At 39.1% G+C, this 26,908-nt stretch overlaps 1 protein-coding gene across 1 annotated transcript in view; it reads right to left on the bottom strand.

Annotated features, from left to right (window-relative positions):
* The window catches only part of FBXL4 (F-box and leucine rich repeat protein 4), a 79,394-nt gene that overhangs the window by 8,197 nt on the left and 44,289 nt on the right, over window positions 1–26,908 (bottom strand). Inside the window, exons 6-8 of the mRNA XM_082731670.1 lie at window positions 26,026–26,239; window positions 6,839–6,910; window positions 2,537–2,849 (exon numbers count right to left, since the gene is read on the bottom strand). Coding sequence (XP_082587796.1) covers window positions 2,537–2,849; window positions 6,839–6,910; window positions 26,026–26,239 — 599 coding nt within the window. The remainder of the gene's footprint in view (window positions 1–2,536; window positions 2,850–6,838; window positions 6,911–26,025; window positions 26,240–26,908) is intronic.

Here is a 26,908-nt window from a genome sequence, read left to right as displayed (position 1 = left end):
CTCTGCACTGGGGGTATCCTAGCAAGTCATCTGAAGCCAAAGCAGTGTGGGCCTAGATTGTTTTGGGGTGATTTGCACCTGGGTCACCTTGGTGTGAAGGCTGGAGCTGTAGTGAGAACCAACAGGTGTGTCCTGGTGTGCACCACTTTGTGACTGCCTTGGTGGGACAGCTGGGGCTGGTGTGGGCTAAGGGCCCAGGGATCACTGAAGCACCAGGCTCGTTAGGGTGCCCAGACTGTGCAGTGGTCTGTGCCTTCAAGGTGGAGGGGGAGTGCAGACCATGTCCATCAGCCCCACCCACTCTGAGAGCATCCTAGCAGCTCCTCCCACTGTTTGGTGGACTTCTAGCACCAACTCTTTTATATACTAGCTGCTCTTTCAGATCATGGCTTTCTGGGGAAAGAAAATAATAATAATAGAAGATGAAGAAGAACAGAAAAAGTGAGAAAAGCAAAAAAGATAAAAATGAAAACAAAAACAGAAACAAGAGACACACACAAAAATCCCACAGCTTATTTTCTATGCCCTAGTGCCACTGTCCCCAAAGGGGACTTGTGGACCCTGGTCTCACTGAGGTCGCAGCTTCACTGTGATGACTGGGAACTGTGGTCTCCAGATCCTGCTGGGGTCTAGGCTTTTTTTGGGGGTGGGGTGGGAACAAAAACCGTGTTGTTCTCCAGTCTCTCCTACCCAGAGAGTAAGCCCCCAGCGCCAATGCAGTTTGGCAGGGTTCCCAGTGTTGTCTCTTTTGTATGCTAGTTGCTCTTCTATACTGAGGCTTTCTTTTTCTGCCCAAGGACAGAGAGATCTGGTCCCCATCCCTCAGTACTCTCCCCCACCACTGCTGTTGGCATTGTCAGGGCTGGGGGCGGGGGGGTTCCTTCCGTTACTGTGTTTCAATTATTGTTGCTGTTCTATCTCCCACCTGCAGAAGATGTTCAGTCAGCCTTCAGCTCTTCTGCAGGATGAACTGTTCTATAAACAGGCATAAATGGGTGCGTTCCATGGAGGTAAGTTCAGGGTATTCCTATGTTGCCATCTTGGACTGGAACCTTCCATACTTCCTTGCTCTTACATTTAGGAAAGTTACAAATGTTTTCAAAAAGAAGCCATTATACTTCTTACCTATTTTTCTTCTATGTCTCTGTCAAGTAATTCATCCATTTGTTGGCCAAAGTTAGGTCATTGGACCACCTACCCCATTGTTCACCACAACTGTGCTTTTTGTTTTAGATCAGTGTTACCGACTATCTTTATGGTTTTGTAGCATCTCTTTCAGACACTGGCTACTCTTCATCTCTGCTGTATGAGGTTTTGAGGGGGAGGGTTGAAAGACAGGTATTAACCAACAATACCACCAATCCTCTGAAGCAAAGCCTAATGTGATTAGCAATCCAATTTTAATGGCCCTGGCCACTGCTCCTCATTCTCTCTCATGTTCTTGAACTTCCCCAAATACTTCTCTGACAAAAGGTCCAGACTAATTCAAGGTGGAACGTAGGTAGGAAGGAAAAGAAAGAAGCAAAGAAAAGCAGGTGTGGTGGGATGGAAAAAAAGTGCTCACTATGCTGGGGCCCAAAACTTGGCATTTGAACCACTGTTCTGCCATATACTAATTGCTGGGCTCCAGTCCCCCTTCTATAAAAAACAATGATAGCCGATTCTCTGAGCTAGAAAGAATAAAGAAATACAACATAGATGAAGTAGCTAGCCCAAAATGTACATGCAATAGGCAAGAATTTCTTCCTAAATTTTTAGGCAAGAATTTCTGTCTAAAAGTAGCTTGAATAAGTAACATGCAACCTGGACTGTGAGTTTTCAAGGAAACCAAACTCAGAAGCTGAAAATCTTCAGGTTTTCCTGTTGTTGAATGTTTAATAAACGGAAAAGGATATAATTAGCACTCCATGGGCTAACCTACAAATACTCACAGATTATTAGAGAACACAGTACGAGTGCTATAAGAGTCCCAGAGCACCAACTGTAGGGGCAATTGTAAGTCTGGTGTTGCCAGCAACACCTCACAGGGCTCCCGCTGACGGACTGCAGTAAGGACACAAGGAATCCCAGAACTGGGAAGGGTTTTTCAACAGATCTTCACTGGGGCAGAACTATTCCTAAAATCTAGAATGATCAGGAATGAAGATTTGGCAATATTCCTTAATAACGAGTTTATCATCAAGAATTGTGTGTGTGTGTGTGTGTATAATTCATTATAAAAATGGATTAATTTCTTCTCTGTCTTTAATAAAAATGGAGAACATAGCTCATATAAATTTTCACTCTTCTTACTAGACCAAGAATTAGTGTTTGTTTAAAGGAGCTTTCTGCTAGATTCAACTACAAAATTCTGTTATTTTCCTTACTCTTTTACCCATTATTCTCGGTATCAGTTAGCCTATCTTGCACCTCCTCGGACCAAGCAGCCTTATCAGGACAACATTTTACTGTATCCACGAAGTGTTTTTTGTTTTTTCTCTTTCCTTGCAACAAGTCATGTCAAGGCTTTAAAACAAATCTCTCTACGCACCCTTACCTAATATGTCCAGTTGCCGTAATCTGCTACAATTACACGCCAGCTCTTCGATGTCTGTGTCGCACACGGACCTGTTAGCGGTGAGGAAGAGTTTTTGCAAGTTGGGGAGCTGGCGCGCCAGTCTGGCGAAGCACCCGGTGCTGCTCTGCAGCGTGGGGCACCAGCCCAGGTCGAGCTCCTCCAGAAGCGGGCAGCCGGACGCCAGCTCCGCAATCCCGTTCTCGGTGATGTTCTTACATCTCCACAGGTCCAGTGTTCGGAGTTTTTTACACTTGGCTCCTATCATGCTGGCTATCACGTCATAGTCTTCAATCTGGAAAGCAAATCATTCCAGTCTCTGACGTGCTGTGCTCAGAAATACAAACTGTGTAGAGCGAGTTAAAACACTCTTCTTATTTAAGTTAAAACAGTATTAATCATCTATTGTCTGCTTCCATGTAAACAGACCCACGTTCTTGATAATACCGATCTACCCACTCGTCTCATGGATCTGCCACTGTCTCATGAAACAGCAAGAACCATCACCTACTTAAAAATCCATTTAACAGAACTCCAGACAGGGGACTTCATGAATGAAATCCCAAAACAGTATGAAACCCTCATAAAGAATGTGAGGATTTTGTGTTGTTCTGAATGCCTTCCATTCTGACCTCGCTGCCGCTTCTCATCGACGGGGCCTAGTTTCTTCTCTTTTATACATAATTCATCAGCTTTGGTGGGTAGAGAAGATCGCCCCGACAAAGCTGTGCACTTCGCCAGGCTCTGAAATAGTATGTGAATCTGCTGAGAGTACTAATAATGATACTGGCGTGGAGTCAAATGAGGTATTTGGGGACTGGATATACAGCACAAAAATAACTTAGATCATCATATGCTAGTGTCACTTACTGCAGGTGTCCACTAGTTTACTTCCTGATCACAGGCTACTCCCTGACCAGACGAGGATTAAACATTTCAGTTCACGGGCTTCATACACCTTAATAATGTTTGTTTCAACAGGTTTCTTTTAAGACTTCCATTTGTTTTAGAATCAGGTACCAAAATGATCACCAGAAGTCAAAAGGAAACAAAAGAGCTACCACTTCCAATTATTATTTCCTTTTGTTCATTCATTTATTTCTTTTTTCAACTACCATGTGCCAGCATCACTGAGGCTAGAACAACAGGGAACCGGAATACAAAGACTTTGTTCACATTTTTGGGAAAAGACCGTACAGACAAATGAGCCAAATAAATTCAGAGAGTGAAAAGTGGTGTGAAAATAATAAAATAGGGAGATCCGTCTGTCCAGTGCTCGGTATACGGTGTGGTGGACGGAGGGAAGAAGGTAGCGAGGAGGGAAGGAGGGAGCGAGGGACTGGTGACTGCTGGATTTCCAGGAATGAACCCATTGCATTCAAGGAACAGATGTAGGACCCGGTGTGGCCCAAGGTGAGTGACGAGACCCAAGGGGAGTAAGGAGAGAGACCGCGAAGGCGACAGCTATGCAGGGGTCAGGCCATTAAGCCAAGGAATCAATGGAGGGTTTGAAACAAATATGATCTACATTAAAAGAAAAATTCCTCTGGCTTCTGTCTGGAGGATGGTCTATGGTGGGTAAGAAGAGAGAGGAAGCTCAGTTGCATGAGCGTGTAGAGACAAAGGCTTGGATTAAGCTTACAGCAGTGGAACTGGAGAAATGGACAGATCTGGGGATATGTTTTGAGTCTGAACTAAGGCCTGATGGCTTAGGTGTAGTCATGATGATTTTGAAGGTTCTGGTCTTTGGAACTGTGTGTGGGAGAATCATGCAGGAGACCATGAGAAACAGGCTTGGGCGGGGGGCAATATAACTACTTAAGTAAGTGTACCTGAACTATACAAACCTGTAGCTTTGAAAATTACTGCAGTCAATTAACTTCTTTACAAAGAAGTAACTTTAAAACTTTCTAAAACCCATGATTCTGATTGTTATTATTTTGATGGTCAAAACTGAAATCGGTCATCTTGTCCTCTGGTCAGTTGACAGAAAGAAACTGAAATAAACATGGTATTAAAGTGTCAACAAAGATCCGTCCGTGTTACTGTTCTGGTGACCCCTGGACCTGCTGTGAAGCACGAACAGTATTTCTATGACAGGTGCGAATGTTTCAGCCACAACATCAGTAACGGGACCAGCAGTATTAGTAGTATTTCTGAACTTCAATGTCAAGTCCTTAAAACTTAATTTCCCAGAATACAAATATCAACAGCAACCATATTTTACTGAAGACTACATACTTTAATTTAAAAATAGCCTCCTGGGGTGCCTGGGTGGCACAGTCGGTTAAGCATCCGACTCTTGGTTTCATCTCAAGGTCGTGGGTCTGAGCCCCGTGCTGGACTCCACACTGAGCATGGGGTCTGCGAAAGTTGTTTCTCCCTCTCCTTCTGCTTCTCCCAGCCTTGCTCATGCTCTCTCTCTCTCTCAAATTAATAAATCTTTTTAAAAAATTGAATAAATATAAATAGTCCATTTATCATAATGCCTAAGAAAAGTCATGCTTTAAGGAGCATTTTCTACAGTATATCACTTAATATGGAACTGTGGGTTCGGTGGTCAGGTAAAGTTGGAAAACAAAGGCTTATGGAAAGGCACACACTTTCTTTGTTGCAGGACATACCACTGAAAGCTCCAGGAGGAAGAGAGAGTAGCATCACTTCCTAATTTTGGCCAGGAATCTCTATGTCACTCTTCCCCAATACACTGTCCCCCAATTCCTTAACTGAGTATCTTTCAGGACTAATATTCCCTGGGTCAACTTGCAAATGCAGACTTAAAACACACCTCATTCTACTGACAAACGTATACAATTCCTAATCTAACGTGTCTGTGGTCAGAGGCCTGCTTTTCTAGAGGATGTTGCTCCAGTTTAAGGGGAGGCAAGTTAACAGGCAGAAAAAAGTACCTCTAGCCAAGATTAAACAGGGCACTTACCAGTCTAAAGATGACAGGCTAGCCACAAGCAAAGAGCCAAGTGGCAGTAAGTAGCTGGTCTGTTGTCACAGACAGAGCCATCACATGTCATTGGGCCTATCTAGAAGTGTCTTCAGAGGGACTCAAGAGAAGCCCATGGAATGGTTTACTAAGGTAAATATTTGATCAAAAGTAAGGAAAGCCTAAAACTGTGTTAGTGGGCTCCCAAGATTGTTTCCAGAGACCGGGGTCAGTCAGAGCCCATACGTGGGGTTTAATCAGGCCTCACCACCCGGATGGCTCTCACATGGGGATATGGACATAGACAAGTGGCCATAACAGGCCTCTCTAACCTATACTGCCAAATCTTGAGGCAGCTCTGAAGCCATCATTGAGCTCTAAAAGGTATTCACATAGGATTTCTTTCAGATTGAATCCAAGCATAGGACCCCAGGAGAACTTCTCTGATCTTGTAACCATCCTGCTAATAACTCAGGTCTTCCTAGTAAGTGGACACAAAACTGGAATGGTTCGGAATCTCCTGCATCTGTTTTGCAAGCGGGAGGTATAGAAAGTAAAGAGTGATGGACTGCTCCGCAGTCAGTTGTCTTGGGAGATGCACTTGCTCTGAGTGTGCACACAAACACAAACACTACTGTCGTTGGAGTCTCAGTAGTATTCATAAGCCACATTACTCAGATGGAAAAAATGTAACTCATTCCATGAAATCTTTCAGTGGCACATAAAATCATAATTTTAAATCTGGAAGGACTTTAAAGACAGTCTAGTCTAATAGTCCTTATGCTTTTGGATTTAATGGACCCGTAACATTTCAAAAGAATCTGAGTTCTAACATAGGGTGCCCATCTTTTTTCTCTTAACCAATAAGGACAATAAAACAAACACACACCAAAAACAACAGCCAAAACAAACAAAACAAAACAACAACAACAAAAAAACCTACCTAAATCATTAGCATTTCCAGGAAATAATTTCAGAACTTAAAACTAAAATTAGCTTTGTGAGAAACTTACTGCACTAGTGGCATTGGGTATGACTGATCTCTTATTTTGTAAAGCGATCCAGAGAGGTAAATAGCTTCTCTGAAATAACATCTGGCTTGAGGCAGAACCAAACTCTTTTCAACCACGTACACTTCTTCCCTTGCTCTCATAGATAAATAGTGTCAATGTTTCGAAGACATACTCTCCAATTTAAGAAAAATGTTTGAAAGCGGGGGACACCGTAGTTCACCATAAATCTGAAAAGCTGCAGGTGCGTGTGGAGTGGGCGGGTCAGGATGCCATTAGCCCACGGGAAGAGAAAGAGAACAAGCGAGGGAGGAGAAAGAATTTTCAAATACTCACCATTACACAGCTGCCCAAGCTCAGGTGCTGAAGCTCCGAACAGAAGTTCAAAATGCTGAGCAGCGCTGTTTGCTGCCATCGGGGACAGCATTGGCGGCAAATATGGAAAGTGAGAGAAAGTGAAACAAAGAGAAGAGGTCAATTAGACATTAGAGGCTGTCACTGCTTTTCTTGAAACAGAGCTCACAACCCAGGTTACAGACACCACAAATACCATTTAATGAGTCCCCAGGTGCTCCCACCATTGATTGGCTTGAAGTCAAGGTAATCATTACCAGTTTCCATGTGAGTCCCCATTTCATATATGGTTTTGCATGTCCTACTGATACCTATATTCCCTGTGACCTCTCGGCCCATCTCCCAAAGGTAAGCAATTGGAAAGTCTGGTTAAGACTGAACAAGAAGACAAGCTAAACAGCCCCTCCCTCAAAAAAAAAAAAAAAAGGGGGGGAAAAAAAAAGCCAAAACCCAGAGAGGGCTGGTGACACTCTCAAGAACCGCGGCAGCTCTGACATTCACTGATCAGCGGCCGCCTGATGGAGCTGCCAATAGAGTCACCCCAAATCAGGATCGAGCCAGTGACTTTAATGTCAAAGGATTCTCTCTGCTGACAACGATACCAACAACCATCGAGCACCTGTCACTAGCAACATGCTGACTGGAACATATATAATGTGCACTTTCTAGTCATGTTCCTGCCATTTACGCCCATTTATTCGGTGCAATGAAAACGGTCTCACCACCAAAGAAACCCAAAGGTATGCCGGACTGCTACACAAGCACGGGACCTAAGATCTCTCTAGTCCTAACTGTTTGATGAAATGCCTGCCATGAAACATTAAAGAAACAAATAATGCAAAGCATTCAAATTTCACTGGAAATCTAGGGTTTTTTTAATTCCATAAATTAAGGGGAAAAAAAAACGTACTCAAACTTATGTGGCAAAATTTCTTTCCATACATTTTAACTCAATCCTATCTAGTTAAATGACAAGTGTTCAGAAAAGTGTCAGTCAGGGAAAGGATAAAGAATGTGTCAATGGCAACACAAAACATGAATTCACCCCCAGATAAGATTCTCATTGAGAAAATAATAACTATTTCAGATAAAATAAACTTAGATAAGGCAAAAATAAAATAATAGGCCCAGAACAAAACTAGACTTAAGACTAATTGTGTCACTGTCGGATATTTCTTTAAATTTAAGCAAAAAAGAAAAAAAAAGTTTATGTTGATTTTACAATTTTATGTTTAAGTTTCAAGACCACTTATATTTATAAGACAATCCCATGTTGCTTTCAGAAGGCTGGCATTAGAAGAGCTCTATGAAGATTAGTTAATTTTCAGATTCTTTATAGTAGTTAGCTATTTTAACTTACTAATAGATGGGAAAACGTCATTAGGTTTGTTTTGTAAAATACCAGATCCTGGGGCACCTAGGTGGTTCAGTCATTAAGCATCTGCCTTTGGCTCAGGTCATGATCCCAGAGTCCTAGGATGGAGCCCCACATCAGGCTCTCTGTTCATGGGGAAGCCTGCTTCTCCCTCTCCCACTCCCTCTGCTTGTATTCCCTCTCTGTCTCTGTCAAAAAAATAAATAACATCTTCAAAAAAAAAAAAAAAACCAGATCCTTATGATAAGGTTGTTTGAAAGATTTTCCCACGAGCAAGATCCAGAACATAATAGAGAATTTTTAGAGAGAAATCCACATATTTTCACGGATTAGAAATCATTTAAAAAAAAAATACACTCATTTCGTTCAAGGAACTTGCTGGTAATTTGTTTTAAACTATTACAATGGTAAATATCAGGTATATAGACAAGTACAGAATCCAAGATAATGAATACCCATGTAGCTGCAACTCAGATTTACCAAATCTTAACATTTTGCTTTCTTTGCTTACTCTTCTGTATTTATGAATCCCTCCAACCATTCACTACTTCCTTAGAAGTAACCTTTACCATGACTTGGTGTTTACAAACATGCTTAAAAATTATGATATTATACATTATGGATTCATAAACAGAATATTGTTTACATGGTTTTCATATAAAGGATGTTATATAAATATGCATATACTTTTGCATCTTCCTCAAAAGTGCTTGTGAGTAATTTGTTCATGTTGATACAGCTTTAGTTCACTGACTTTTTAACTGCTGTATCCTATTTCGTTATGTAAATATATTACAACATATACTCTCATTTAATGAATATTTAGTTTGTAAGTTTTAGCATAATGAAGAATGTTAAAATAACCATTCTTATACATGCTTCCTTGTACATTTTCTAGAAGAGTTTTTCTCTAGAGCACATACCAGAGAAAGAATTTCTAGATTTTTTGTATGCTTTGACTATATTAGATTTTGCAAAATAGTCTTCCCAAGTGCCTGCATCAATTAATGCTACCATCAGCAATAAAAGAGTACTGGGTTCCCACATCTTTGCCAACACAGTCTTTTCATCCTTTTTAACGTCCGCTATCTGATGAGCACGGAATGGCATAATATGCATTCGTATGATTACTAGTGAGGTTGAAGATCTTTTCCCATGTTAATGGGCCACTCATATTTCCTGACCCATAAATTGCTTAATCATATCCTTTGCTGATTTTTTCCATTAGGTTATTTCTTCCTTCTTGACTTGTAAGAACTTTTTTTCTATGCTGGATACCAATCTTTGTTAGCTATATCCATTACAAATATCTTCTCTAAATATGAGACTTGTCTTCTGCTTTGTTTATAGAAGATTCTGAGACATGAATTTTCTTTTTTTTAAATACTTTATTTATTTGACAGAGAGAGAGAGAGAGCACAAGCAGGGGAAGGAGAAAGAGAAGCAGACTCCCCACTGAGCAGGGGGAGCCTGATGTGGGACTCAATCCCAGGACCCAAGGATCATGACCTGAGCCAACTGAGCCACCTGGGTGCCCATGAGACATGAAATTTTAAATTTTAATAGAGTCACATCAATCTTTCTCCTTTATGTTTGTATTTTGTTCTCTTTTCTAAAGAGTACCTTTTTGAGGGGCACCTGGGTGGCTCAGTCAGTTGAGTCCCTCTTTATCCAAGGAAGAATATTCTTCTTTTTAAATAACGACATTGAAGTTTTTCTTTACACTTAGGTTTTTAACCAAACTGTAATGGATTTTTATACATGGCAAGATATAAAACTTCATTTTTTTCCTTAAGAATAACCACTTTTCCTGGTTCAACTTACTGAAGATTCTATCTTATTTACCTATTTGTGGTGTCTTCTGTTATATTTCAAGTTTCTGTAAATGTATGAGTCAATTTCTAGATCATTTTCTTCCTCTTGTCTATTTGCCTCTCCCTGCACTAACACTTTAGTCTAAATTATTATACTTTGTAATACGTCTATAAAGGTGGTAAGGCAAACACCTTTTCCTCATTTTTCAAAACTCTTAACTGTTCCCAGTCCTTTGCTCTCTCCAATGAATTTCTGAATCACCTTAAAGATTTTAGTTTACCTTTTTAAAAGTACTACAGAAAGATCAGTTTTTCTTTTTTCCTTCCTCAATGGTCATTATAGATGATCCTTGAAGAATATCAGCATTAAGGGTGCTGACTTCTGCACAGTCAAAAATTCTTAAGTATATTTTTTGACTCCCTCAAGTCTTAACTACTACTAGCCTACAGTTAACTGGAAGCTGTACCAAAACATACTCAGTTAAACACACATTTTATATGCTGTACTATATACTGTATTTTTATAATAAAGCAAGCTAGACATAGGAAAACATTATTAAGAAAATCACAAGGAAGAGAAAATGCATGTAGAGTACTATATTTACTGAAAAATAGAGTACTGTATTTATTGAAAAACATATAGAACTATATTTATTAAAAAATATCTGCTCACAAGTTGACCCAAGTTCTTCAAGTGTCAACTGTATTTAACTTATTGGCAGTTTATCAATTTCTGTGTCATAACTGTTGATTATATCTGATGACTTCTCACTGAACTTTTCTTCTTGTTGAAGGATATCATTAATAGTTTTTTTAGGGGGCACCTGGGTGGCTCAGTGGGTTAAAGCCTCTGCCTTCAGCTCAGGTCATGATCTCAGGGTCCTGGGATCGAGCCCCGCATTGGGCTCTCTGCTCAGCAGGGAGCCTGCCTCCCCCTCTCTCTCTGCCTGCCTCTCTGCCTACTTGTGATTTCTGTCTGTCAAATAAATAAATTAAAAAAAAAACCTTTAATAGTTTTTTTAGAAAAATCTTTGGTAGAATCTTAACAACAACACACATTTATAGAGTAATTATTAACACGTCAGGTACTGCTAAAAATTATATATATTAGTCCTCACAACATCCCCATACACTCATTTACTCACTTAATAAACATTTATTCAATGTCTACTCTGTGTTACCCACTGTATAGACACTTGGGATTTACTGATAGTAAACACAGCAGATAATAACCTATAAGGTAGATAATATTATTCCCATTTATTTACTTATGTATAAAGATTTTATTTATTTGAGAGAAAGAGAGAGCATGAGCGGGGGCGGGGGGGGGGGGCAGAGGAAGAGGTACAAGCAGACTCCCCGCTGAGCAGGGAGCCAAACCCCTGTGATCTTGACCTGAGCCAGTCAGATGTTAATGGACTGAACCACCCAGGTGCTCCTAGTCCCACTTATTAACAGATAAGGAATGTGAGTCAGAGAAAGTTAAATACCTTATTTAGTCTTTTTTTTTTTTTTAAGATTTTATTTATTTATTTGACAGAGAGCACAAGTAGGCAGAGAGGCAGGCAGAGAGAGAGGAGGAAGCAGGCTCCCTGCTGAGTAGACAGCCCAATGTGGGACTCGATCCCAGGACCCTGAGATCATGACCTGAGCCGAAGGCAGCGGCTTAACCCACTGTGCCACCCAGGCACCCCGTCCTTATTTAGTCTTTACATTTTCTCTCAGTCTTGAATGAAAATTTAGTGCTCGCTTCGGCAGCACATATACTAAAATTGAATGAAAATTTAGCTAGGCAAAAAATTTTAGGATGACAGCTACCTTCTTCCATCACTTTGAAAGTGTTACTCCATTCCTATTAGCCTCTATTATTTTGATAAGTTTACTGTCACTCTAATTCCCTTCCTCTGCAGGTAATAAGACCTTTATCTCATATTTTGCAATTTCATCACAATGTATCTAAAGATTTATTTTCACTTATTCTGTTTTGGTTTCCTGAGTGAACATCTGATTCAAAGATTTGTATCTTTCATTATAGAAGATGAAGATTCTTAATAACTTTCTCTTCACATATTGCTTCTCTATCATTTGTTTCTTCTTTTTTTCCTTCTGGAACTCCTACTAATGAACACTGGAATCTCCCAAGCCCAGTGCCTAGAGTAGTTTAAAAAATATGTCCACAAACTATTCCATACTTTTTCCTTCCAGAAATGGAGCTTAGTTCTTCTCCTGTAAGAGGGTGCTGGGCTTAGTGACTTACTTCCAACCAAAAGAACATAGCAGGAGTGATGGTATGTTAGGTCATTGTGATGGTTAACACGTCAACTTGACAGGGCGACAGGGTACCCAGGTATTCAGTCAAACATTATTCTGGGTGTTTCTGAGAGGATGGTTTGGGATGAGATTAACATTCCAATCAGTAGACAGAACAAAAGGCTGGCTGTCCTCCTGTCCTCCATGTTAAGAGAATTCTTCCTGCCTGATGGCCTTCGACCGGGGCATCAGCTTATTCCTGACTTCAGATCGACACTGAAACATCAACTCTTCCTGGGTCTCAAGTTTGCCAACCTTCAGACTGAGAATATTAGCTCTCCTGCAACTCCGGTTTGCTCACTCACCCTGTGGGCCTTCTTACTTGCCAGTCTCCAGTTCCTCAGAATAAAGCTACACACACACCCTCTTATCTCTGTTTCTTTGGAGAACTCTAATACAGTTATAAAAGGGCTATGGCTCCTCCTGGTTCTACCTTCCCCTGCTGCTCACTCAGGAAAAGCCAGCTGCCATGTCAAAAGGACACATGGAAAGCCTACGGAGAAGCCCACGTAGAGAGCCACAGAGGCCTCTGGCCAACAACTAACAAGGAAGTCTGCTGACAGCCGTGTGTGTAAGTCTGGAAGCTGGACCTCCAGCTGCAGTCAAGCTCTGAGATGACTGCAACCTTCTTAGAGACCCTGGCCCAAAACTTTGTGGCCAAACAGCTTCCAGATTCCCGATCTACAAAAGCTGTGTGACATCATGAGTGTCAGCTATTTTTAGCCACTCAGTGTGGTGGTAATCTGTGTGCAGTAACAAATAAATAATACAATGGCTGGCATATACAGTAGACACAATATATATTAAGTTAATAAATAGGATAATTATGAGGATTAACTGAGGTGTGTGTGTGTATGTGTGTGTGTGTGTATTTTATACATACAAACTAAATGCAGTGATGCCTGACATTCATTCAATGAATGCTTTAAAAAGTTTAAGTGAAGTCCTAAAAACCTCTTCTAATTTAGCAATTCTATCTTTGTGTCCAATGTAGAATTTAATCAATTTTTATTACAATAACTATCATTTATTTCCTAGATTTCTAACTAGCTCCTTTCTACAACTGCTTGGTCTTGCTGTTTCAGTGTGTGTTCCATAACAGTGTGTGTTCCATAATTTCTTATTCCTCTTTAAAAGATGCTTTCAGGGGGCGCGTGGGTGGCTCAGTGGGTTAATCCTCTGCCTTCAGCTCAGGTCATGGTCTCAGGGTCCTGGGATCAAGCCCCACATCGGGTGCTCTGCTCGGCAGTGAGTCTGCTTGCCCCTCTTTCTTTGCCTGCCTCTCTGCCTACTTGTAGTCTCTGTCAAATAAATAAATAAAATCTTTTTAAAAAAAAGATGCTTTAATTTACTTCTTTGAACTCCCATTCCCTGACCTCATGGCTAATGGTCTTGTAGACTGCCCGCATCCAGAACCACCACTTCTACTGAAAGGACAGTGGACCTGCTCTGCAGCAGTCCTGCGGTGACTGCAGAACCAGTAGAGGCTTGGCTCAGTTCTGACCATGAGGTCCAGCGGATCCCAGGTCACTGGATCCTTTTTGGTGCACGTGCCCAGGCCTGAATCCCTCCTTTCTCTAAGATTTCCATCTAATCCCTGAGATGGCTTGGGACAGCCATCTAACCCAGTCACCTAGCCCTGACTATGCCCATGTTGGGATAATATGATTCTCTTGATAAAGTTGGAGAAGAATTCCTGTAAATCAGTATTTCTAATTAAAATTAAGAGTAAGGAAAAAATTTATGGCCAGGAATACCATATTAACCTCTCTGGGCTGCTCCTCAGATGAGCCGTATCTATTGCTTACTGTCCAGCTTAAAGATTATAACTTTTAGGCATAGACAACACACTTTTGGATTAAAATTCTCATAATTATATATCTAGAAAACATTTTCTGTAACGGCAACGCATTCTGGAGGAATCTCAAGCCACAGAAATGGAATTCATGGCGCACCATACTTAGTCATGCACAGATTTTACAATAACATACAGTCTGCGCATTAAATTAGGAATTAAAAATTCATTTAATAGTAAAGGGAGCCTTTATTTTCATTCCCCGCCTTAAAGAAGGAACACATAATAAAAGAGATTTATGCTGAATGATACCACCCAGCTTTATTAAATAGGAGATGGGAGATGAAATGCCGAGACCGCCGTACAAGGGGATGGAGGTGATGGCCACGGGAAACAAGGATGACCCTGGGAGAGATGCTGTGAGGAATGCAACCAGGAGTCAAATAGATAAACAAAAGGGCTGACAGGCAGCACTGAGGCAGACAGGGACAATTTTATAGTTTCATGACTTTCTCCAGCAGAGCTCATGAGAAGCCAGAGACTGTGGGAGTACCCAGGTTCAGAGAAGACAAACAATAGTTTGCGATCTAAGTCCAATTAATCAATTTCCTCCTAGAATATCTTTAGGATATTCTTTCTCTATGCTGTTGGTATTCAGAACTAAAGAAGTGCTACTGATGCTGAAGCAAAGAGGGAAAACTAAAGAGAAATGAACTCTTTGTTTCCAGATATAGAAGGGCCTGATTTGGGGGAATCACAGATTGATTGATTCAGAGGAGGAGTTCATAAACTATTGCCCACAGGCCAAATCTAGCCTACTGCCTGTTTCTGTAAATAAAGTTTTATTGGAACAAAGGCACACCCAATCCTCTATGTATTGTCTATGGCTGTTTTTACACTATAACAGCAGGGCTGAGTAGTTGTGACAGAGATCACACAGCCTAAATACGTTTAACGTATTTACTGTCTGGGCCTTCATGAAAACAGCTTGCCCACCCCTACTTAAGAGTTAACAATTCTACCATAATGAGTACTTGCGGCACTTCTACACATCTAGAATGCACAAATGGATGGACTATACCTACATTATCAAATGTGCTATGAAAAAGGAATTCAGAAATAAAAAGTGAAAAATTGTATGAATCTCTTAAGGTACCAGGTCCCCAAGTCCACAAACTCTGCTGGTTAGTTCTCTTAAGGTATCAGGTCCCCAAGTCCACAAACTCTGCTGGTTACTTCTATAAAATTCAACAGAAGCACCAGAGTAGCACTATAAAATTAAAATACCATTTAAACAGTTATCAGCCTTAATAATGCAGGACAGCAGATTCATTTTCAATTGAGTCTGTAATTTTTAAACAAAGGCCCAACCTTATTTAAATCACCATGGAAAGGAATTCACTAAGGAGTGACCGGATCCATGTTAGTTTATCTGACAGAATTATCAAAACATCCCCTAGGTGAATGCTGGTATCTAGGAGTACAATATATGCTCCTAAAGAAAGAATCCTTTTGCTTTCCACTTAAAATCTACCTGTTCAAAAGCTTCAAAATCCAATGGATAACTATATGTCACAGAGAATTATTAATGCTTCTCCTTGTTACACAGAAACTTATTAAGAGGTAAAAGAAGGAATTGAAATTTTCATTCAGTTTTTTTTTTTAAGAAATACTACCCATAAACTACGTAACCGTCCATCCTCCAGACTTCTAAACTGCTAAGCAAAAATACTTAATAAGATGATAACTGATGTTTATTATACTCGCATATAAGTTTTAGACAGTCCAGATTTATGGCTTAATAGAATTATATTTATGCATACCATGTACATTTTATAATACATGAGACACTGTTTAATCAATATGTGCAGTACTGTGTTCACATTTTATATTAATACAGTTTTATGGTTGTTATAACTAGTTTATGACCTTTGTTTCTCAGTTAAAATTAACTGTTACTTATCTTTAATAAAGAATGCAACCCTTAAATACAACATTCTTAACATAGGAAGGTAGGATTCCAAATCAGTATTCTCCACTCTAAAAAATGATTCCTAGAAAACATTCTAAAGGAACATTGTAAGTTTATATATTACAGACATATATTAGCTAAAATATAGAGACTAGTGACATCACCTGATCACAAACAAATATCCTTTCACTGATCATTATATTTCAAACACATTAGAACAATATCTACAACTAAAGACATGGGATTTTATAAAAGTATATTCAATATGTGAAGATTCATAAATTAGCATAAAAATACCACCAAAGAAATCCAAAGAACACAATCAATCAGCAGAATTTTAAAATATACCTATCCGTACGGGAGCCCATGGCTGGTTTAGTTGGTAGAGCATGTGACTCTTGATCTCTAGGTAATGAGTTCGAGCACCATATTGAGCATTGAGATTACTTAAAAAAAAAGAAAATACACGTATATGTATGAATCTTTCTCTAATTTTAATTTTTTTTTTTTTGCCCCAGTGTTCCAATCTCAATAAATTTGAGGAAGGGGAATATAGAATAAAAGAGGTATTTTGTGGAACACCTGAGTGGCTCAGTCTGTTGAGCATCTGCCTTCAGCTCGGGTCATGATCACAGGGTTCTGGAATCGAGTCCCACATCAGGCTCCTTGCTCAGTGAGGAGTCTGCTTCTCCCTCTACCTGCTGCTCAGCCTGCTTGTGCTCTCTCTCTGACAAATAAATACATAAAATCTTTTTTAAAAGAGTATTTTGAGACCTGTTTAAAGTACTCGCAACTATCTATAGGTAGAAATAATCATCATTCTAGAATATTTAAATTCAATTACTTTACAGAGCTTTGCTATGAACCATCTACTACAAGTTGTTATCTTTTATAAAGTCTAAATATACAATATGGTATAGGTTATATAATGATACCTAATCACAACTGAATATAAGAATATGTTTCCAAGCATGGAGGACAAGGGGAGTTAGAGAGGAGAAGGGAGTTGAGGGAAACTGGAAGGGGAGGTGAACCATGAGAGACTATGGACTCTGAAAAACAATCTGAGGGTTTTGAAGGGGCAGGGGATGGGAGGCTGGGGGAACCAGGTGGTGGGTATTAGAGAGGGCATGGATTGCATGGAGCACTGGGTGTGGTGTAAAAACAAGGAATACTGTTATGCCGAAAATAAAAATAAAATGTAAAAAAAAAAAAAAAAAGAATATGGTTCCAATAATTTGTTAAATTCCCAAAGTCCAAGTGTGTGATAGAACAAAATCATAAACTAAATCACACACGTTGGCCCAGCCTCATTCAGAAGCTATTTTCACCACTGTAGTGGATCTCTTCCATAATCATACAGTTGAATACAGTTTTGCTCACAGACTAAACCGACCAATTTCCATATCAACCCATCATGGATGATGGCAGAGATCTGCAGTCACAAATTCACGGCAGTTTCCACACCAGCTGGACTTGATAGTAACCTTACTGACTACATAAAAAAAGAATGTTACAATCAGAGGGGTAAGGGCTGGACGGTAAAGAAGCACGTAAGAGGAGCCTGAGGCCTACGTTGGTTGACACTGTTCGTTTAAAGAGAGCGCACTAGTCCAAAGACTTAATCTGTTCTCTTTCCTGTTCAGATGAAAGTGTCCACCTGTTCTCTGCTAATGCCCTCAATCACTTAAGTCGCAAAACTCCCAGTGTTCTCATTCTAAACTCACCAGAGAAGTCTGATAACTACAGTTTGGTTTCCCCTGTGATATGCCAGCAGAGAGAGAATGTGCTAATCAGCTCATCAGCTGTCTCTAATGAGTGATGCCCTTGCCAGGTAGACTTCTCACACCTGACTTCCCGGTGGATAATTATGAGTCTGATCCCCAAGAGATGACACTGCCCCCACATCCCACCTCACTGCACTTCACAGGGCTTCTTGGCCCTAAATGAACACCTGACCCTCAACGAACCACAGCCACATACACTCAACCCCACCAAAGGCCTCATATTCCCACTGGAACTTTTGTAAAGCCTATCAAGATAAAAAGAAGTACAGATACATTCTTGCCTGGAGACATACAGTGAAGACTTTAAAAGTTGCTGACTTCTAGTATATGATAACAAGTTAAATATACTAAAAGTTATTAAAATTCTTAACTCTTAATTCTGTTTAAGAACGGGGGCACCTGGGTGGCTCCATTGGTTAAGCATCTGCCTTTCGCTTGGGCTGTGATCTTGGAGTCCTAGGATCGAAACCTGCGTCGGGCTCCCTGCTCAGCAGGGACTCTGCTTGTCCCTCTTCCTCTGGCCCTTGCTCCCATTCATATTCTCTCTCTTGCTCTCACTCTCTCAAATAAATAAAGTCTTGAAAAAAAATTCCGTTTCAGAACAAAGTAATTACTAATATCCTTTCGTTTTGTATGTTACCTAGCCAAATTAATCTGTCTGAAGTGGATTGCATTTACGTGGCAGTTAGCCAATGACTGCCTGCATCAGTCAATGTAGGTGACCAACATAGGTTTTTCATACATCAGTTTCTCCTCCTGGTCTCAGTTATCGACACCAGCTCTGTTAAGTAAGTGGCCATCCCTTTCGTTTGAGTCTGTTAGCTGCACTGACTCCATTAAAGGAAAGGCCATCCTGGCTTCTACTTACGAGCATAAAATAATGTGTTCTTTAAGTCAAAAAAGAATGGAGTAAGGAGACCACCATTATCTCTGTGTCAAAAAGCAGATTTATGGCATTAAATCAAATCAGACTGTTTTCAAAAGACAGTTTATGTATCTCTTCTGGGACAGCTGAAGCACAGGGTGGTACACATTTTTACTTCTCTATCTCCTCTCTGCCAAATAAACTGGTACAGAAGAAAGAAAATATGAGGAGAGTGCTGATATCCAACAGAAGTAAAGATCGACTACTTTTGTTGTCTTCTAGTTGATGAAGATGAAGGCAGCGGGGTCCTTGAAACGGTTGTCTCTGCCCTGGTAGGCCAAGTAAACAGCTGCCAAACCATACTTGCGGATTACTGTCATATACTAGTCCCCCACAATACCTATAATCAGTTTTTTCACTTCTTCAGATTCTTTCAATTTATGCTCTATCATTCTTGAAGTGAGGCAATCAAAACTGGATGCAGGTGTTCCATTTATAACTCCAACTTTTAAAAAACACACTTGGTTTTCTTGTCTGCTGCTAAGCAACAGAATGACATTCTTACTGAGCTACTATCATGCCCCATCTCACACCCATTCCAGATTTTATATATATCTATATCTATATATACAAAGATATATTTTTTTTTAACAAACAAAGAAAAGGTAAACAGACTCAAAGTTCTAACGCTAACCCAGATTCTTTTAGGAAATGCACAGGACTGCTCTTAAAGACACTTTTTATGCAATGTGTTAAAAAGTTATTGTTCTGCCATCCTCTACAAGCTGTATTAGTCCATTAGGGCTGCTCTAACATAGAGCCATAGAGAGGTGGCTTAAACAACAGAAATTTGTTTTTGCACAATTCTGGAGGCTAGAAGTCTGAAATCAAGGTGGTGGCAGGGTTAGTTTCTTCTAAAGCCTCTCTTCTTGGCTTAAAACTGGCCATATTCTTCCCATCTTCACATGCTCTTCTGTCTGTGTGTGTCTGTGTCCTAATCTCCTCTGCTTACAAAGACACCAGGCATATTGGATTGGGGCCCACCCTGATGAACTCATTTAACTTTAATTACCTCTTGAAAGACCCTTTCTCTAATGCAGTCACATTATGAGCTACTGGGGGTAGGAGTTCAACACATGAATTTGGGGAAGACACAATTTAGCTCTTAACAAAAGTATAAAGAGCAGGTTGCAGATATACGCCCCTTTAGAAGCAAAGAACTGTACCTTCCACTTATTTCCAAATGGTTCAGGAAAAAACAAAGTTATGCATATGGTAGGGGAATCTATTTTTTATGTCACTTTTCTTTAAGTCTAAAATCATTTCGAAATAAAAGGTTTTCTTTTAATTATTTAAAAGTCTATTTAATGAGTTAAATTCTTACAGCCCTCCTCTCATGAAAATACATCATCATGTATAGCAGAAGAAGTGCTTGTAATCAATGCTTATCATACATAATAAGAATCTTGTGAACAGAGAAGAAAAGCACCAACGGGACTGAAACAAAGTCCTTCCTATCAATATATATCCAACTCTATTATAATGACCTCTTCATCATGAATGGTAGAAGATCCTAAGTTCAAGTTTCTTTCCTGTCTGCTCTAAGTTCCCATCTTTGCCTAAAAAATGTTGTCTGTACAGCCTAAGAGACCCACTAAATTCATTAAAAAAAAGTTACCCTATTTACCAATCCATTTCACTTGTTACTCTGGGATCATATAGTAAACAAGGCCCAAGTCTTGGCTCAAGGGTCATTTCTTCTAAAAAAGATCGCCCAACATGACTAAGCACAAGCCATGACACTCTTAGTATGCATTTGGGCTTACTGAACACCAGTCCACTTTGTCTCTATCGCAATACTATCTTGTTCTTTACAGGCATATGTTTACTGCTCTGCATCCACTGAAATTCAACAACTATGTACCATTAACTCTGCAAATAGCTTATTTAGTGATTTGTGTGTGTGTGGGGGGGGGGGTTGAGTTACAAGAAGACATTTGTTACTTCTCTGATGAAACAATTTTTCATCTCAAACCTAAACACCTAAAAAATAAAAAAGATCTCTTGAAATAAATGAACAAGTTTGAATTATATTTCACTATCTTTTAGGGCTAAGAATTCTGAACAAATACAGTTCAAATATTTTCTTACAAATTTTTCAAGTTCAGATCTAACCATCCATCTGCTTAATACATGTGCTTATCTAATAATGAAAAAAATGAATTGATGAGCTAGCTATTACTCAATCATTCAACACAAGTTTACTGAATACCTACTACATATATTCATGATAGTGAATACCAGACACTGTTTTATGTACCAGTAATGAAGAAGAATATAGTCAAACATGGTCCTTCCAATTACAGAGTCTGCAAGTTAGGAATGAACATTTCTTTCACCAGAAATAGATCAAAAGGTTGAAAGAGATAATTCAGCCTAAATCTCCCTTAGCACATGATGGGAAAGATACTCTCTCATTTAGGAAGATCTGTAAGAATACTTCACAGAGGTGGAAATATTTGTGCGGGATCATGCTGAGTAAATCTATACTATCATTTTCACATTTACTTAAGCTCATCTAATTTATACAGTATATGGTTCTTTTAAACATATAACCTTATTTGGCCTTTCAATAGCCTATGTGATAGGGTAAGCTTGATTTTTTTTTTTAATAGACAAACGTTTAGTGTAGTACAAGTGACTTACCCAAGCACCTAAATCTTTTAAGTAGAAAAATGAAGATAGGGACTGAGTTATAGGACTTAGGGCCCTGATACAGACTAAATAACAAATATCTTCCCAGCTTGCAAATGACCAAATAGTGTGTGAGTCAGAGACCTGAACCCTACTGCCAGGTAAAATTTTTAATCACGGCTAGTCACAACAAGATCCTACTACTGCTTTCTCTCACTGTGGGGTACCAGCTACAGTTAATTAGCCAAAGCAGTGGAGCTGGGCAGAAAAATATATATATATATTTTAATTTGATGTGTTGCATTCTGTAAATTTAAGATGTACAGTGTGTTACTTTAATACCTTTATATATTGTAATATGATTATAATTGAAGCAATCAGTATTTGTATTATATCATTACAGTATATTATTATTGTCTCTATTCATTATACTGGGCATTAGATTTCTTTAGCTTATTGATTCATGTTATACGTTTGTATCCTTAAACACCATCCATCTTATCCTTCCCCCACCCTTAACCCCTGGAAACCACCATTTTACTCTGTGTTTTCTTTTTATAGGTTTGACATTTTAAATGAACTAGGCCAAATAAAAAGCTGGGCTCAAAAACTGGTGACAATGGGGGTGCCTGGGTGGCTCAGTCATTAAGCGTTTGCCTTCAGCTTGGGTCATGATTCCAGGGATCATGATTCCTGGGATGGAGCCCCGCATCGGGATCCCTGCTCGGAGGAGACTTGCTTCTCCCTCTCCCACGCCCCCTGCTTGTGTTCCCTCTCTCACTGTGTCTCTCTCTGTCAAATAAATAAGATCTTAAAAAAAAAAAAAAAATTGGTGACAATGACAGCTAGATCTTATTTAAGGTCACTCCCATTTTAGTTTACTACCAAAGCAGCAATCAAGCGTACAAGATATACACCAGGATACAGCCCTGGCACCTGACAAGGTTATGCATGAGGCTCAGTGGTCAATGCAGCAGTCTTGATGGTAAGATCTGCCCGGGAGAGAGAAGCCCACAGCCCTGTGCTCACTGCCTGTTTCACCACTGGCTCAGGAAGGGGCCCTGTCAGCAAGCCAGGATCTTCCTACCAGCATAAAAGGCAATTTTATTCTCACCTTATTATGCTGTCATTCTCCTGGGTTCTCAATCTTACAGAGTAATCAGACCTGCAACAGGCCTGGCTATGCCTAACCACTTAAGAACATACTAGACATCAGCAACACATCATTTTACATACCAATATTATTCGTGGGACTATCTGTCCCAATGATACTCTCTGCTATGGAATAATATTGAGATTGGCCTACATAAACTATTTGCTTAAAGCAATTTATTACATATTGATTCTACAAACTATTACTTAAATGTAATCTGAATAACTTTTTTATAAATGTAGAACTAAGACTTCAAAGTAAGTTTGTTCATAATAAAAATAAAAGACAAACATTCCACTTCCCTGTAGTAGTTTCAACTAGAAAATATTTATACGGGGCACCTGGGTGGCTCAGTGGGTTAAAGCCTCTGCCTTCAGCTCAGGTCATGATCCCAAGGTCCTGGGATCAAGCCCCACATCGAGCCCCACGTCAGGCTCCCTGCTCAGCAGGAGCCAGATTCCCCCTCTCTCTCTGCCTGCCTCTCTGCCTACTTGTGATCTCTGTCTGTCAAATAAATAAATAAAATCTTTAAAAATATATATTAAAAAAAAGAAAATATTTATAGAATGTACCTTAGTAGTTTATATTTTATACTGGACTGTGATGTTGTGTATTAGTTTCAATGTTATACTTTTTTACCTGTTGCAAACTAGAAAAGGAATAGGTAGTAAGGAAAAACCCCTGGTTTAAATAAAGACAGTAAAGATATTAGAATAACCACCATTCTATGCTTTGATATATCTCACAATTTTAACAATAATACTAAGACCACCAAAGCTAGATTCAAAGCCTGACTCTAACTTACTGCCCTGTGCCACTAGGAACGTTACTAATCTTTTGGGACCTTCATTTGGACTAGTGTAAAGAAATTAAATTATATGCAAAATGTCTAGGACAGCAAACAGAATATATTCAGGAAATTTTCCCAAACTTTGGGACTAAAATCCAGGTCTCCAATATTGCCTAAAGCTTTGTTCACTATGCACGCAACCCTTGTGTCATATAAAATGGCACAAATGTGTTATGTTTCTTATTGTAAATTATATATAGGCACGTAAAGTGTAACTCTACTAAATCATAGATCTAATGTCTCTGAAGTTAAATGCTATAACAGACTCAACATCTTATCTCATTTTTGCTTCTTTTAGAACTTTGTAGAATTCAGAAAAATGGGTAAAAGTTGCACTGGATAATTAGTATTCCTTCTTAGAAAAAAAAAAAAAAAACCAAAAAACCTCTCCCAAGAAGTTCAAATTTATCTTTTTTTCTTCTACATATTTCCTTAGAGCAAAGAGAGGCATTTAAGATTAATTGCTATTCCCTTTTTTTCAAAACAGTTTATAACACCTGAATGTACTACCAATGATCAACAATTACATGGAAGGCTTAGAGAGAAGCCAGGCCCCTAAATCGTGTCTTCTCATTCCCTGTTCGCTCTTCATCCAGCACCACCACGACTGAGTGCAGGACAGGAAATGTACATGCATGGAAGAATGAAGGGGTGACGCAATGCGTAACATGCTCTTGGATGTAAAATAAGGCCTACATGCATGATAGGAAGCCTTATTAAAGAGCAAAATGAAATAAAATGAATGTATTTCTAATAAAATCCTTGCTGAAAGATACAACTAGAAGAAGAATATATAAGGATTAACAAAAATGTTTAAAAAGTATAACGATGAGATTGTCCCTACCATCGAGCACAATATACTACAAAACTGCCATGATGATACTATTTGGACTAATATTTATTTATTGAGAGTTTATTATGTTCTAGGTGCCCTCTAGGCACTTTACATGTAACCTGTAGTTTACATGTAACTTAATTCTTACAATTATCCTGAGATATGTATTTTTATTCTCTCTATATTAGAGAAAAAAAAACTGAAATACCAGAGGTTGAATACCTTGGTATGTAAGGTGACCTTCAAGACATGCAAGGGTTCACTACAGCAGGAAAACATCTGGTATACCATCTTGGAAAAGTAATTTGGTTATCTTAGTCATTCATTTAATAAATATTTATCAAATGACTATCTTACCAAGAACCATTCTAGACCTTGGTAATATGGCAATGAAAAAGATGTACAAGGCTCCTACCTTCATGACATTTATATCCCAGGGTAAGGAGAAAGATAACAAATAAAATCACTTCAGAGTGATAGAGATGATAAGAAGGAAATAAAACTGGATGATATGAGAAAACAAACCAGAAGCGGGGGTGGGGGGCTACTTTTTTTTTTTTTTATCAATTTCTAAAAAGTGATCTCTGAAAAAAAAAAAAAGAAAAGAAAAACTTGAACACTGAGCTAAGAAAAGGGCAGCCATGTAATAAACTGGAAGAATATTCTAGACAAGCAGAAAAGCAAGAGCCAGAACTGGGACCAGATCAGAATGTTCAAGTTATAGAAAGAAGGTCACCTTGACTGGAGTAGAGAAAAGGAGAGTATGACAATAAGCGGGTGTTTACTGCAGGGGCCCAGGCGCATCCTCTTAGATCCAACAATGCCACTCACAGGACTCTGTCCTACAGCAGTAACAGCATGTAGATGCAAAACTCTGCATAAAAGAATGTTATTGCTAGGTAATTTTTAGAAGGAAAACAACTGGAGAAACCTGAAAGTTGATCACTTGGGGAATGGTTGAATGGATTATGCTATAGCCTATACCACAAAGTTAATGAAAAGAATCAGACGCTATAGGGTGTGATCTGGAAAGAAGTCCTAGAGATGCTATGTGAAAAAAGCAAGTAGGTCAATATAAATGACAAGATTCCACTTTTTGTTAATGAGACTTCTAAACTATGGTATGGAAAAAAATTTTGTTAAGCTTTATTTATTTATTTGAGAGGGGCAGGAGGGAGAGAGACGGTGCGCAACAGCAGGCAGAGGGGGAAGCAAACTCTCTGCTGAGCAGGGAGCCTGACTCAGGGCTCACTTTCAGGACCCTGGGATCATGAACTGAGCCTAAGGCAGATGCTTAACTGACTGAGCCACCCAGGCACCCCATGGTATTGAGAATTTTAACTCCCAAGTCTAGCCCCGGATAAATTCCACTTCGCTTCCTCCCCACCTGCACACTGTCACTCTGCCTCCTTCTCTAATTAATTCCCTGCCAGCATTTCAGCTCACCTCAGCCCACTGTTTACTTCTCTACCTGCAAACATGAACAGTATTACAACAATTTTAAGAACACAGAGAAGAACATTTTCCATAACTATACAAACAATACAATAGACTAAATAATTTTGAAATGACTGAACCAGCTCTATTAATTTTAATACAATCAGGCGGCATCACAATCTATTTAAAAATCAGAAAGCGTATTATCATGGGTAATTACAGGCAACTAAATATTCAGTTGGCTATCACACAAGCAAAGATGTAAATGATGATTATCCTTACCTCTACTTTTGTTCTATAGAGAACAAGACGCCTAAGACCACATAATTTGGCAATGTGGTTGAAAGCTTGAGGTGGTAGTTTATCACAGGAGGAGAGGTTTAAGTCCTGTAAATTTGGACACATCTCAGAAATAATCTCCAAGCAAGTTTCATTAAGAAAGTGGCTGCACGATAATTCAAGGCGCACTAATTCAGATCCACAAACCTTCAGAAACCTGTAAAAACAATGTTCTGTGTGAATTTTGTAAAATGAAAAGATACTTTTGCGAAGTACATTGGAATTACCTCAATTGTTATTAGACACATTCAGAAGAATGGATTTCTATTAGGGAAAATGTAAAACTTGTTTCCCTTAAGTTCTCATTTACTACTTACCAAAATAGGCATGATTAGGCTAAAATAAATCAACCTGATATGATAAGATGTATTCATATCTTATAAAAAGTCAGCTAGCGCTAAGTAAAAAATTAAGAAAGCAGAGAACGTATTTATCCTATCTAAAATTCACTTCCTAGTTGATAGAACCAAAAAACGAAAACATAACAAAACTCTTAGTAGACAGTTCCCCCAAATATCCATACAGTCCAGGATAATTTATTTTGAATGTGGCACACAGGGTGAAATCTTTAATTAAATGACCTTAAAATAAATCAGACTAGCCTCCTCCTAACTAAGGAAATGTCTTATCTGGTTTAACTGTCCTATTGTAATGTTCCTTAAAACTGTTACTATTTACTAGAATGATGCTGAAATTATTACAAGATATTCAATTGCAGCTTCACATAAAATACACAGAAATAATTCAACATGGTAGACATAAAACTCTATTATCAGAGTGGTAATAACAATATTTGTTGTAGTTGCATTACAGATGAGGGGGACTC

Source organism: Mustela nivalis (genome assembly GCF_964662115.1).
Source record: "Mustela nivalis genome assembly, chromosome: 5".
Taxonomy (NCBI): domain Eukaryota; kingdom Metazoa; phylum Chordata; class Mammalia; order Carnivora; family Mustelidae; genus Mustela; species Mustela nivalis.
This window is presented reverse-complemented; position numbering and strand designations above follow the sequence as displayed.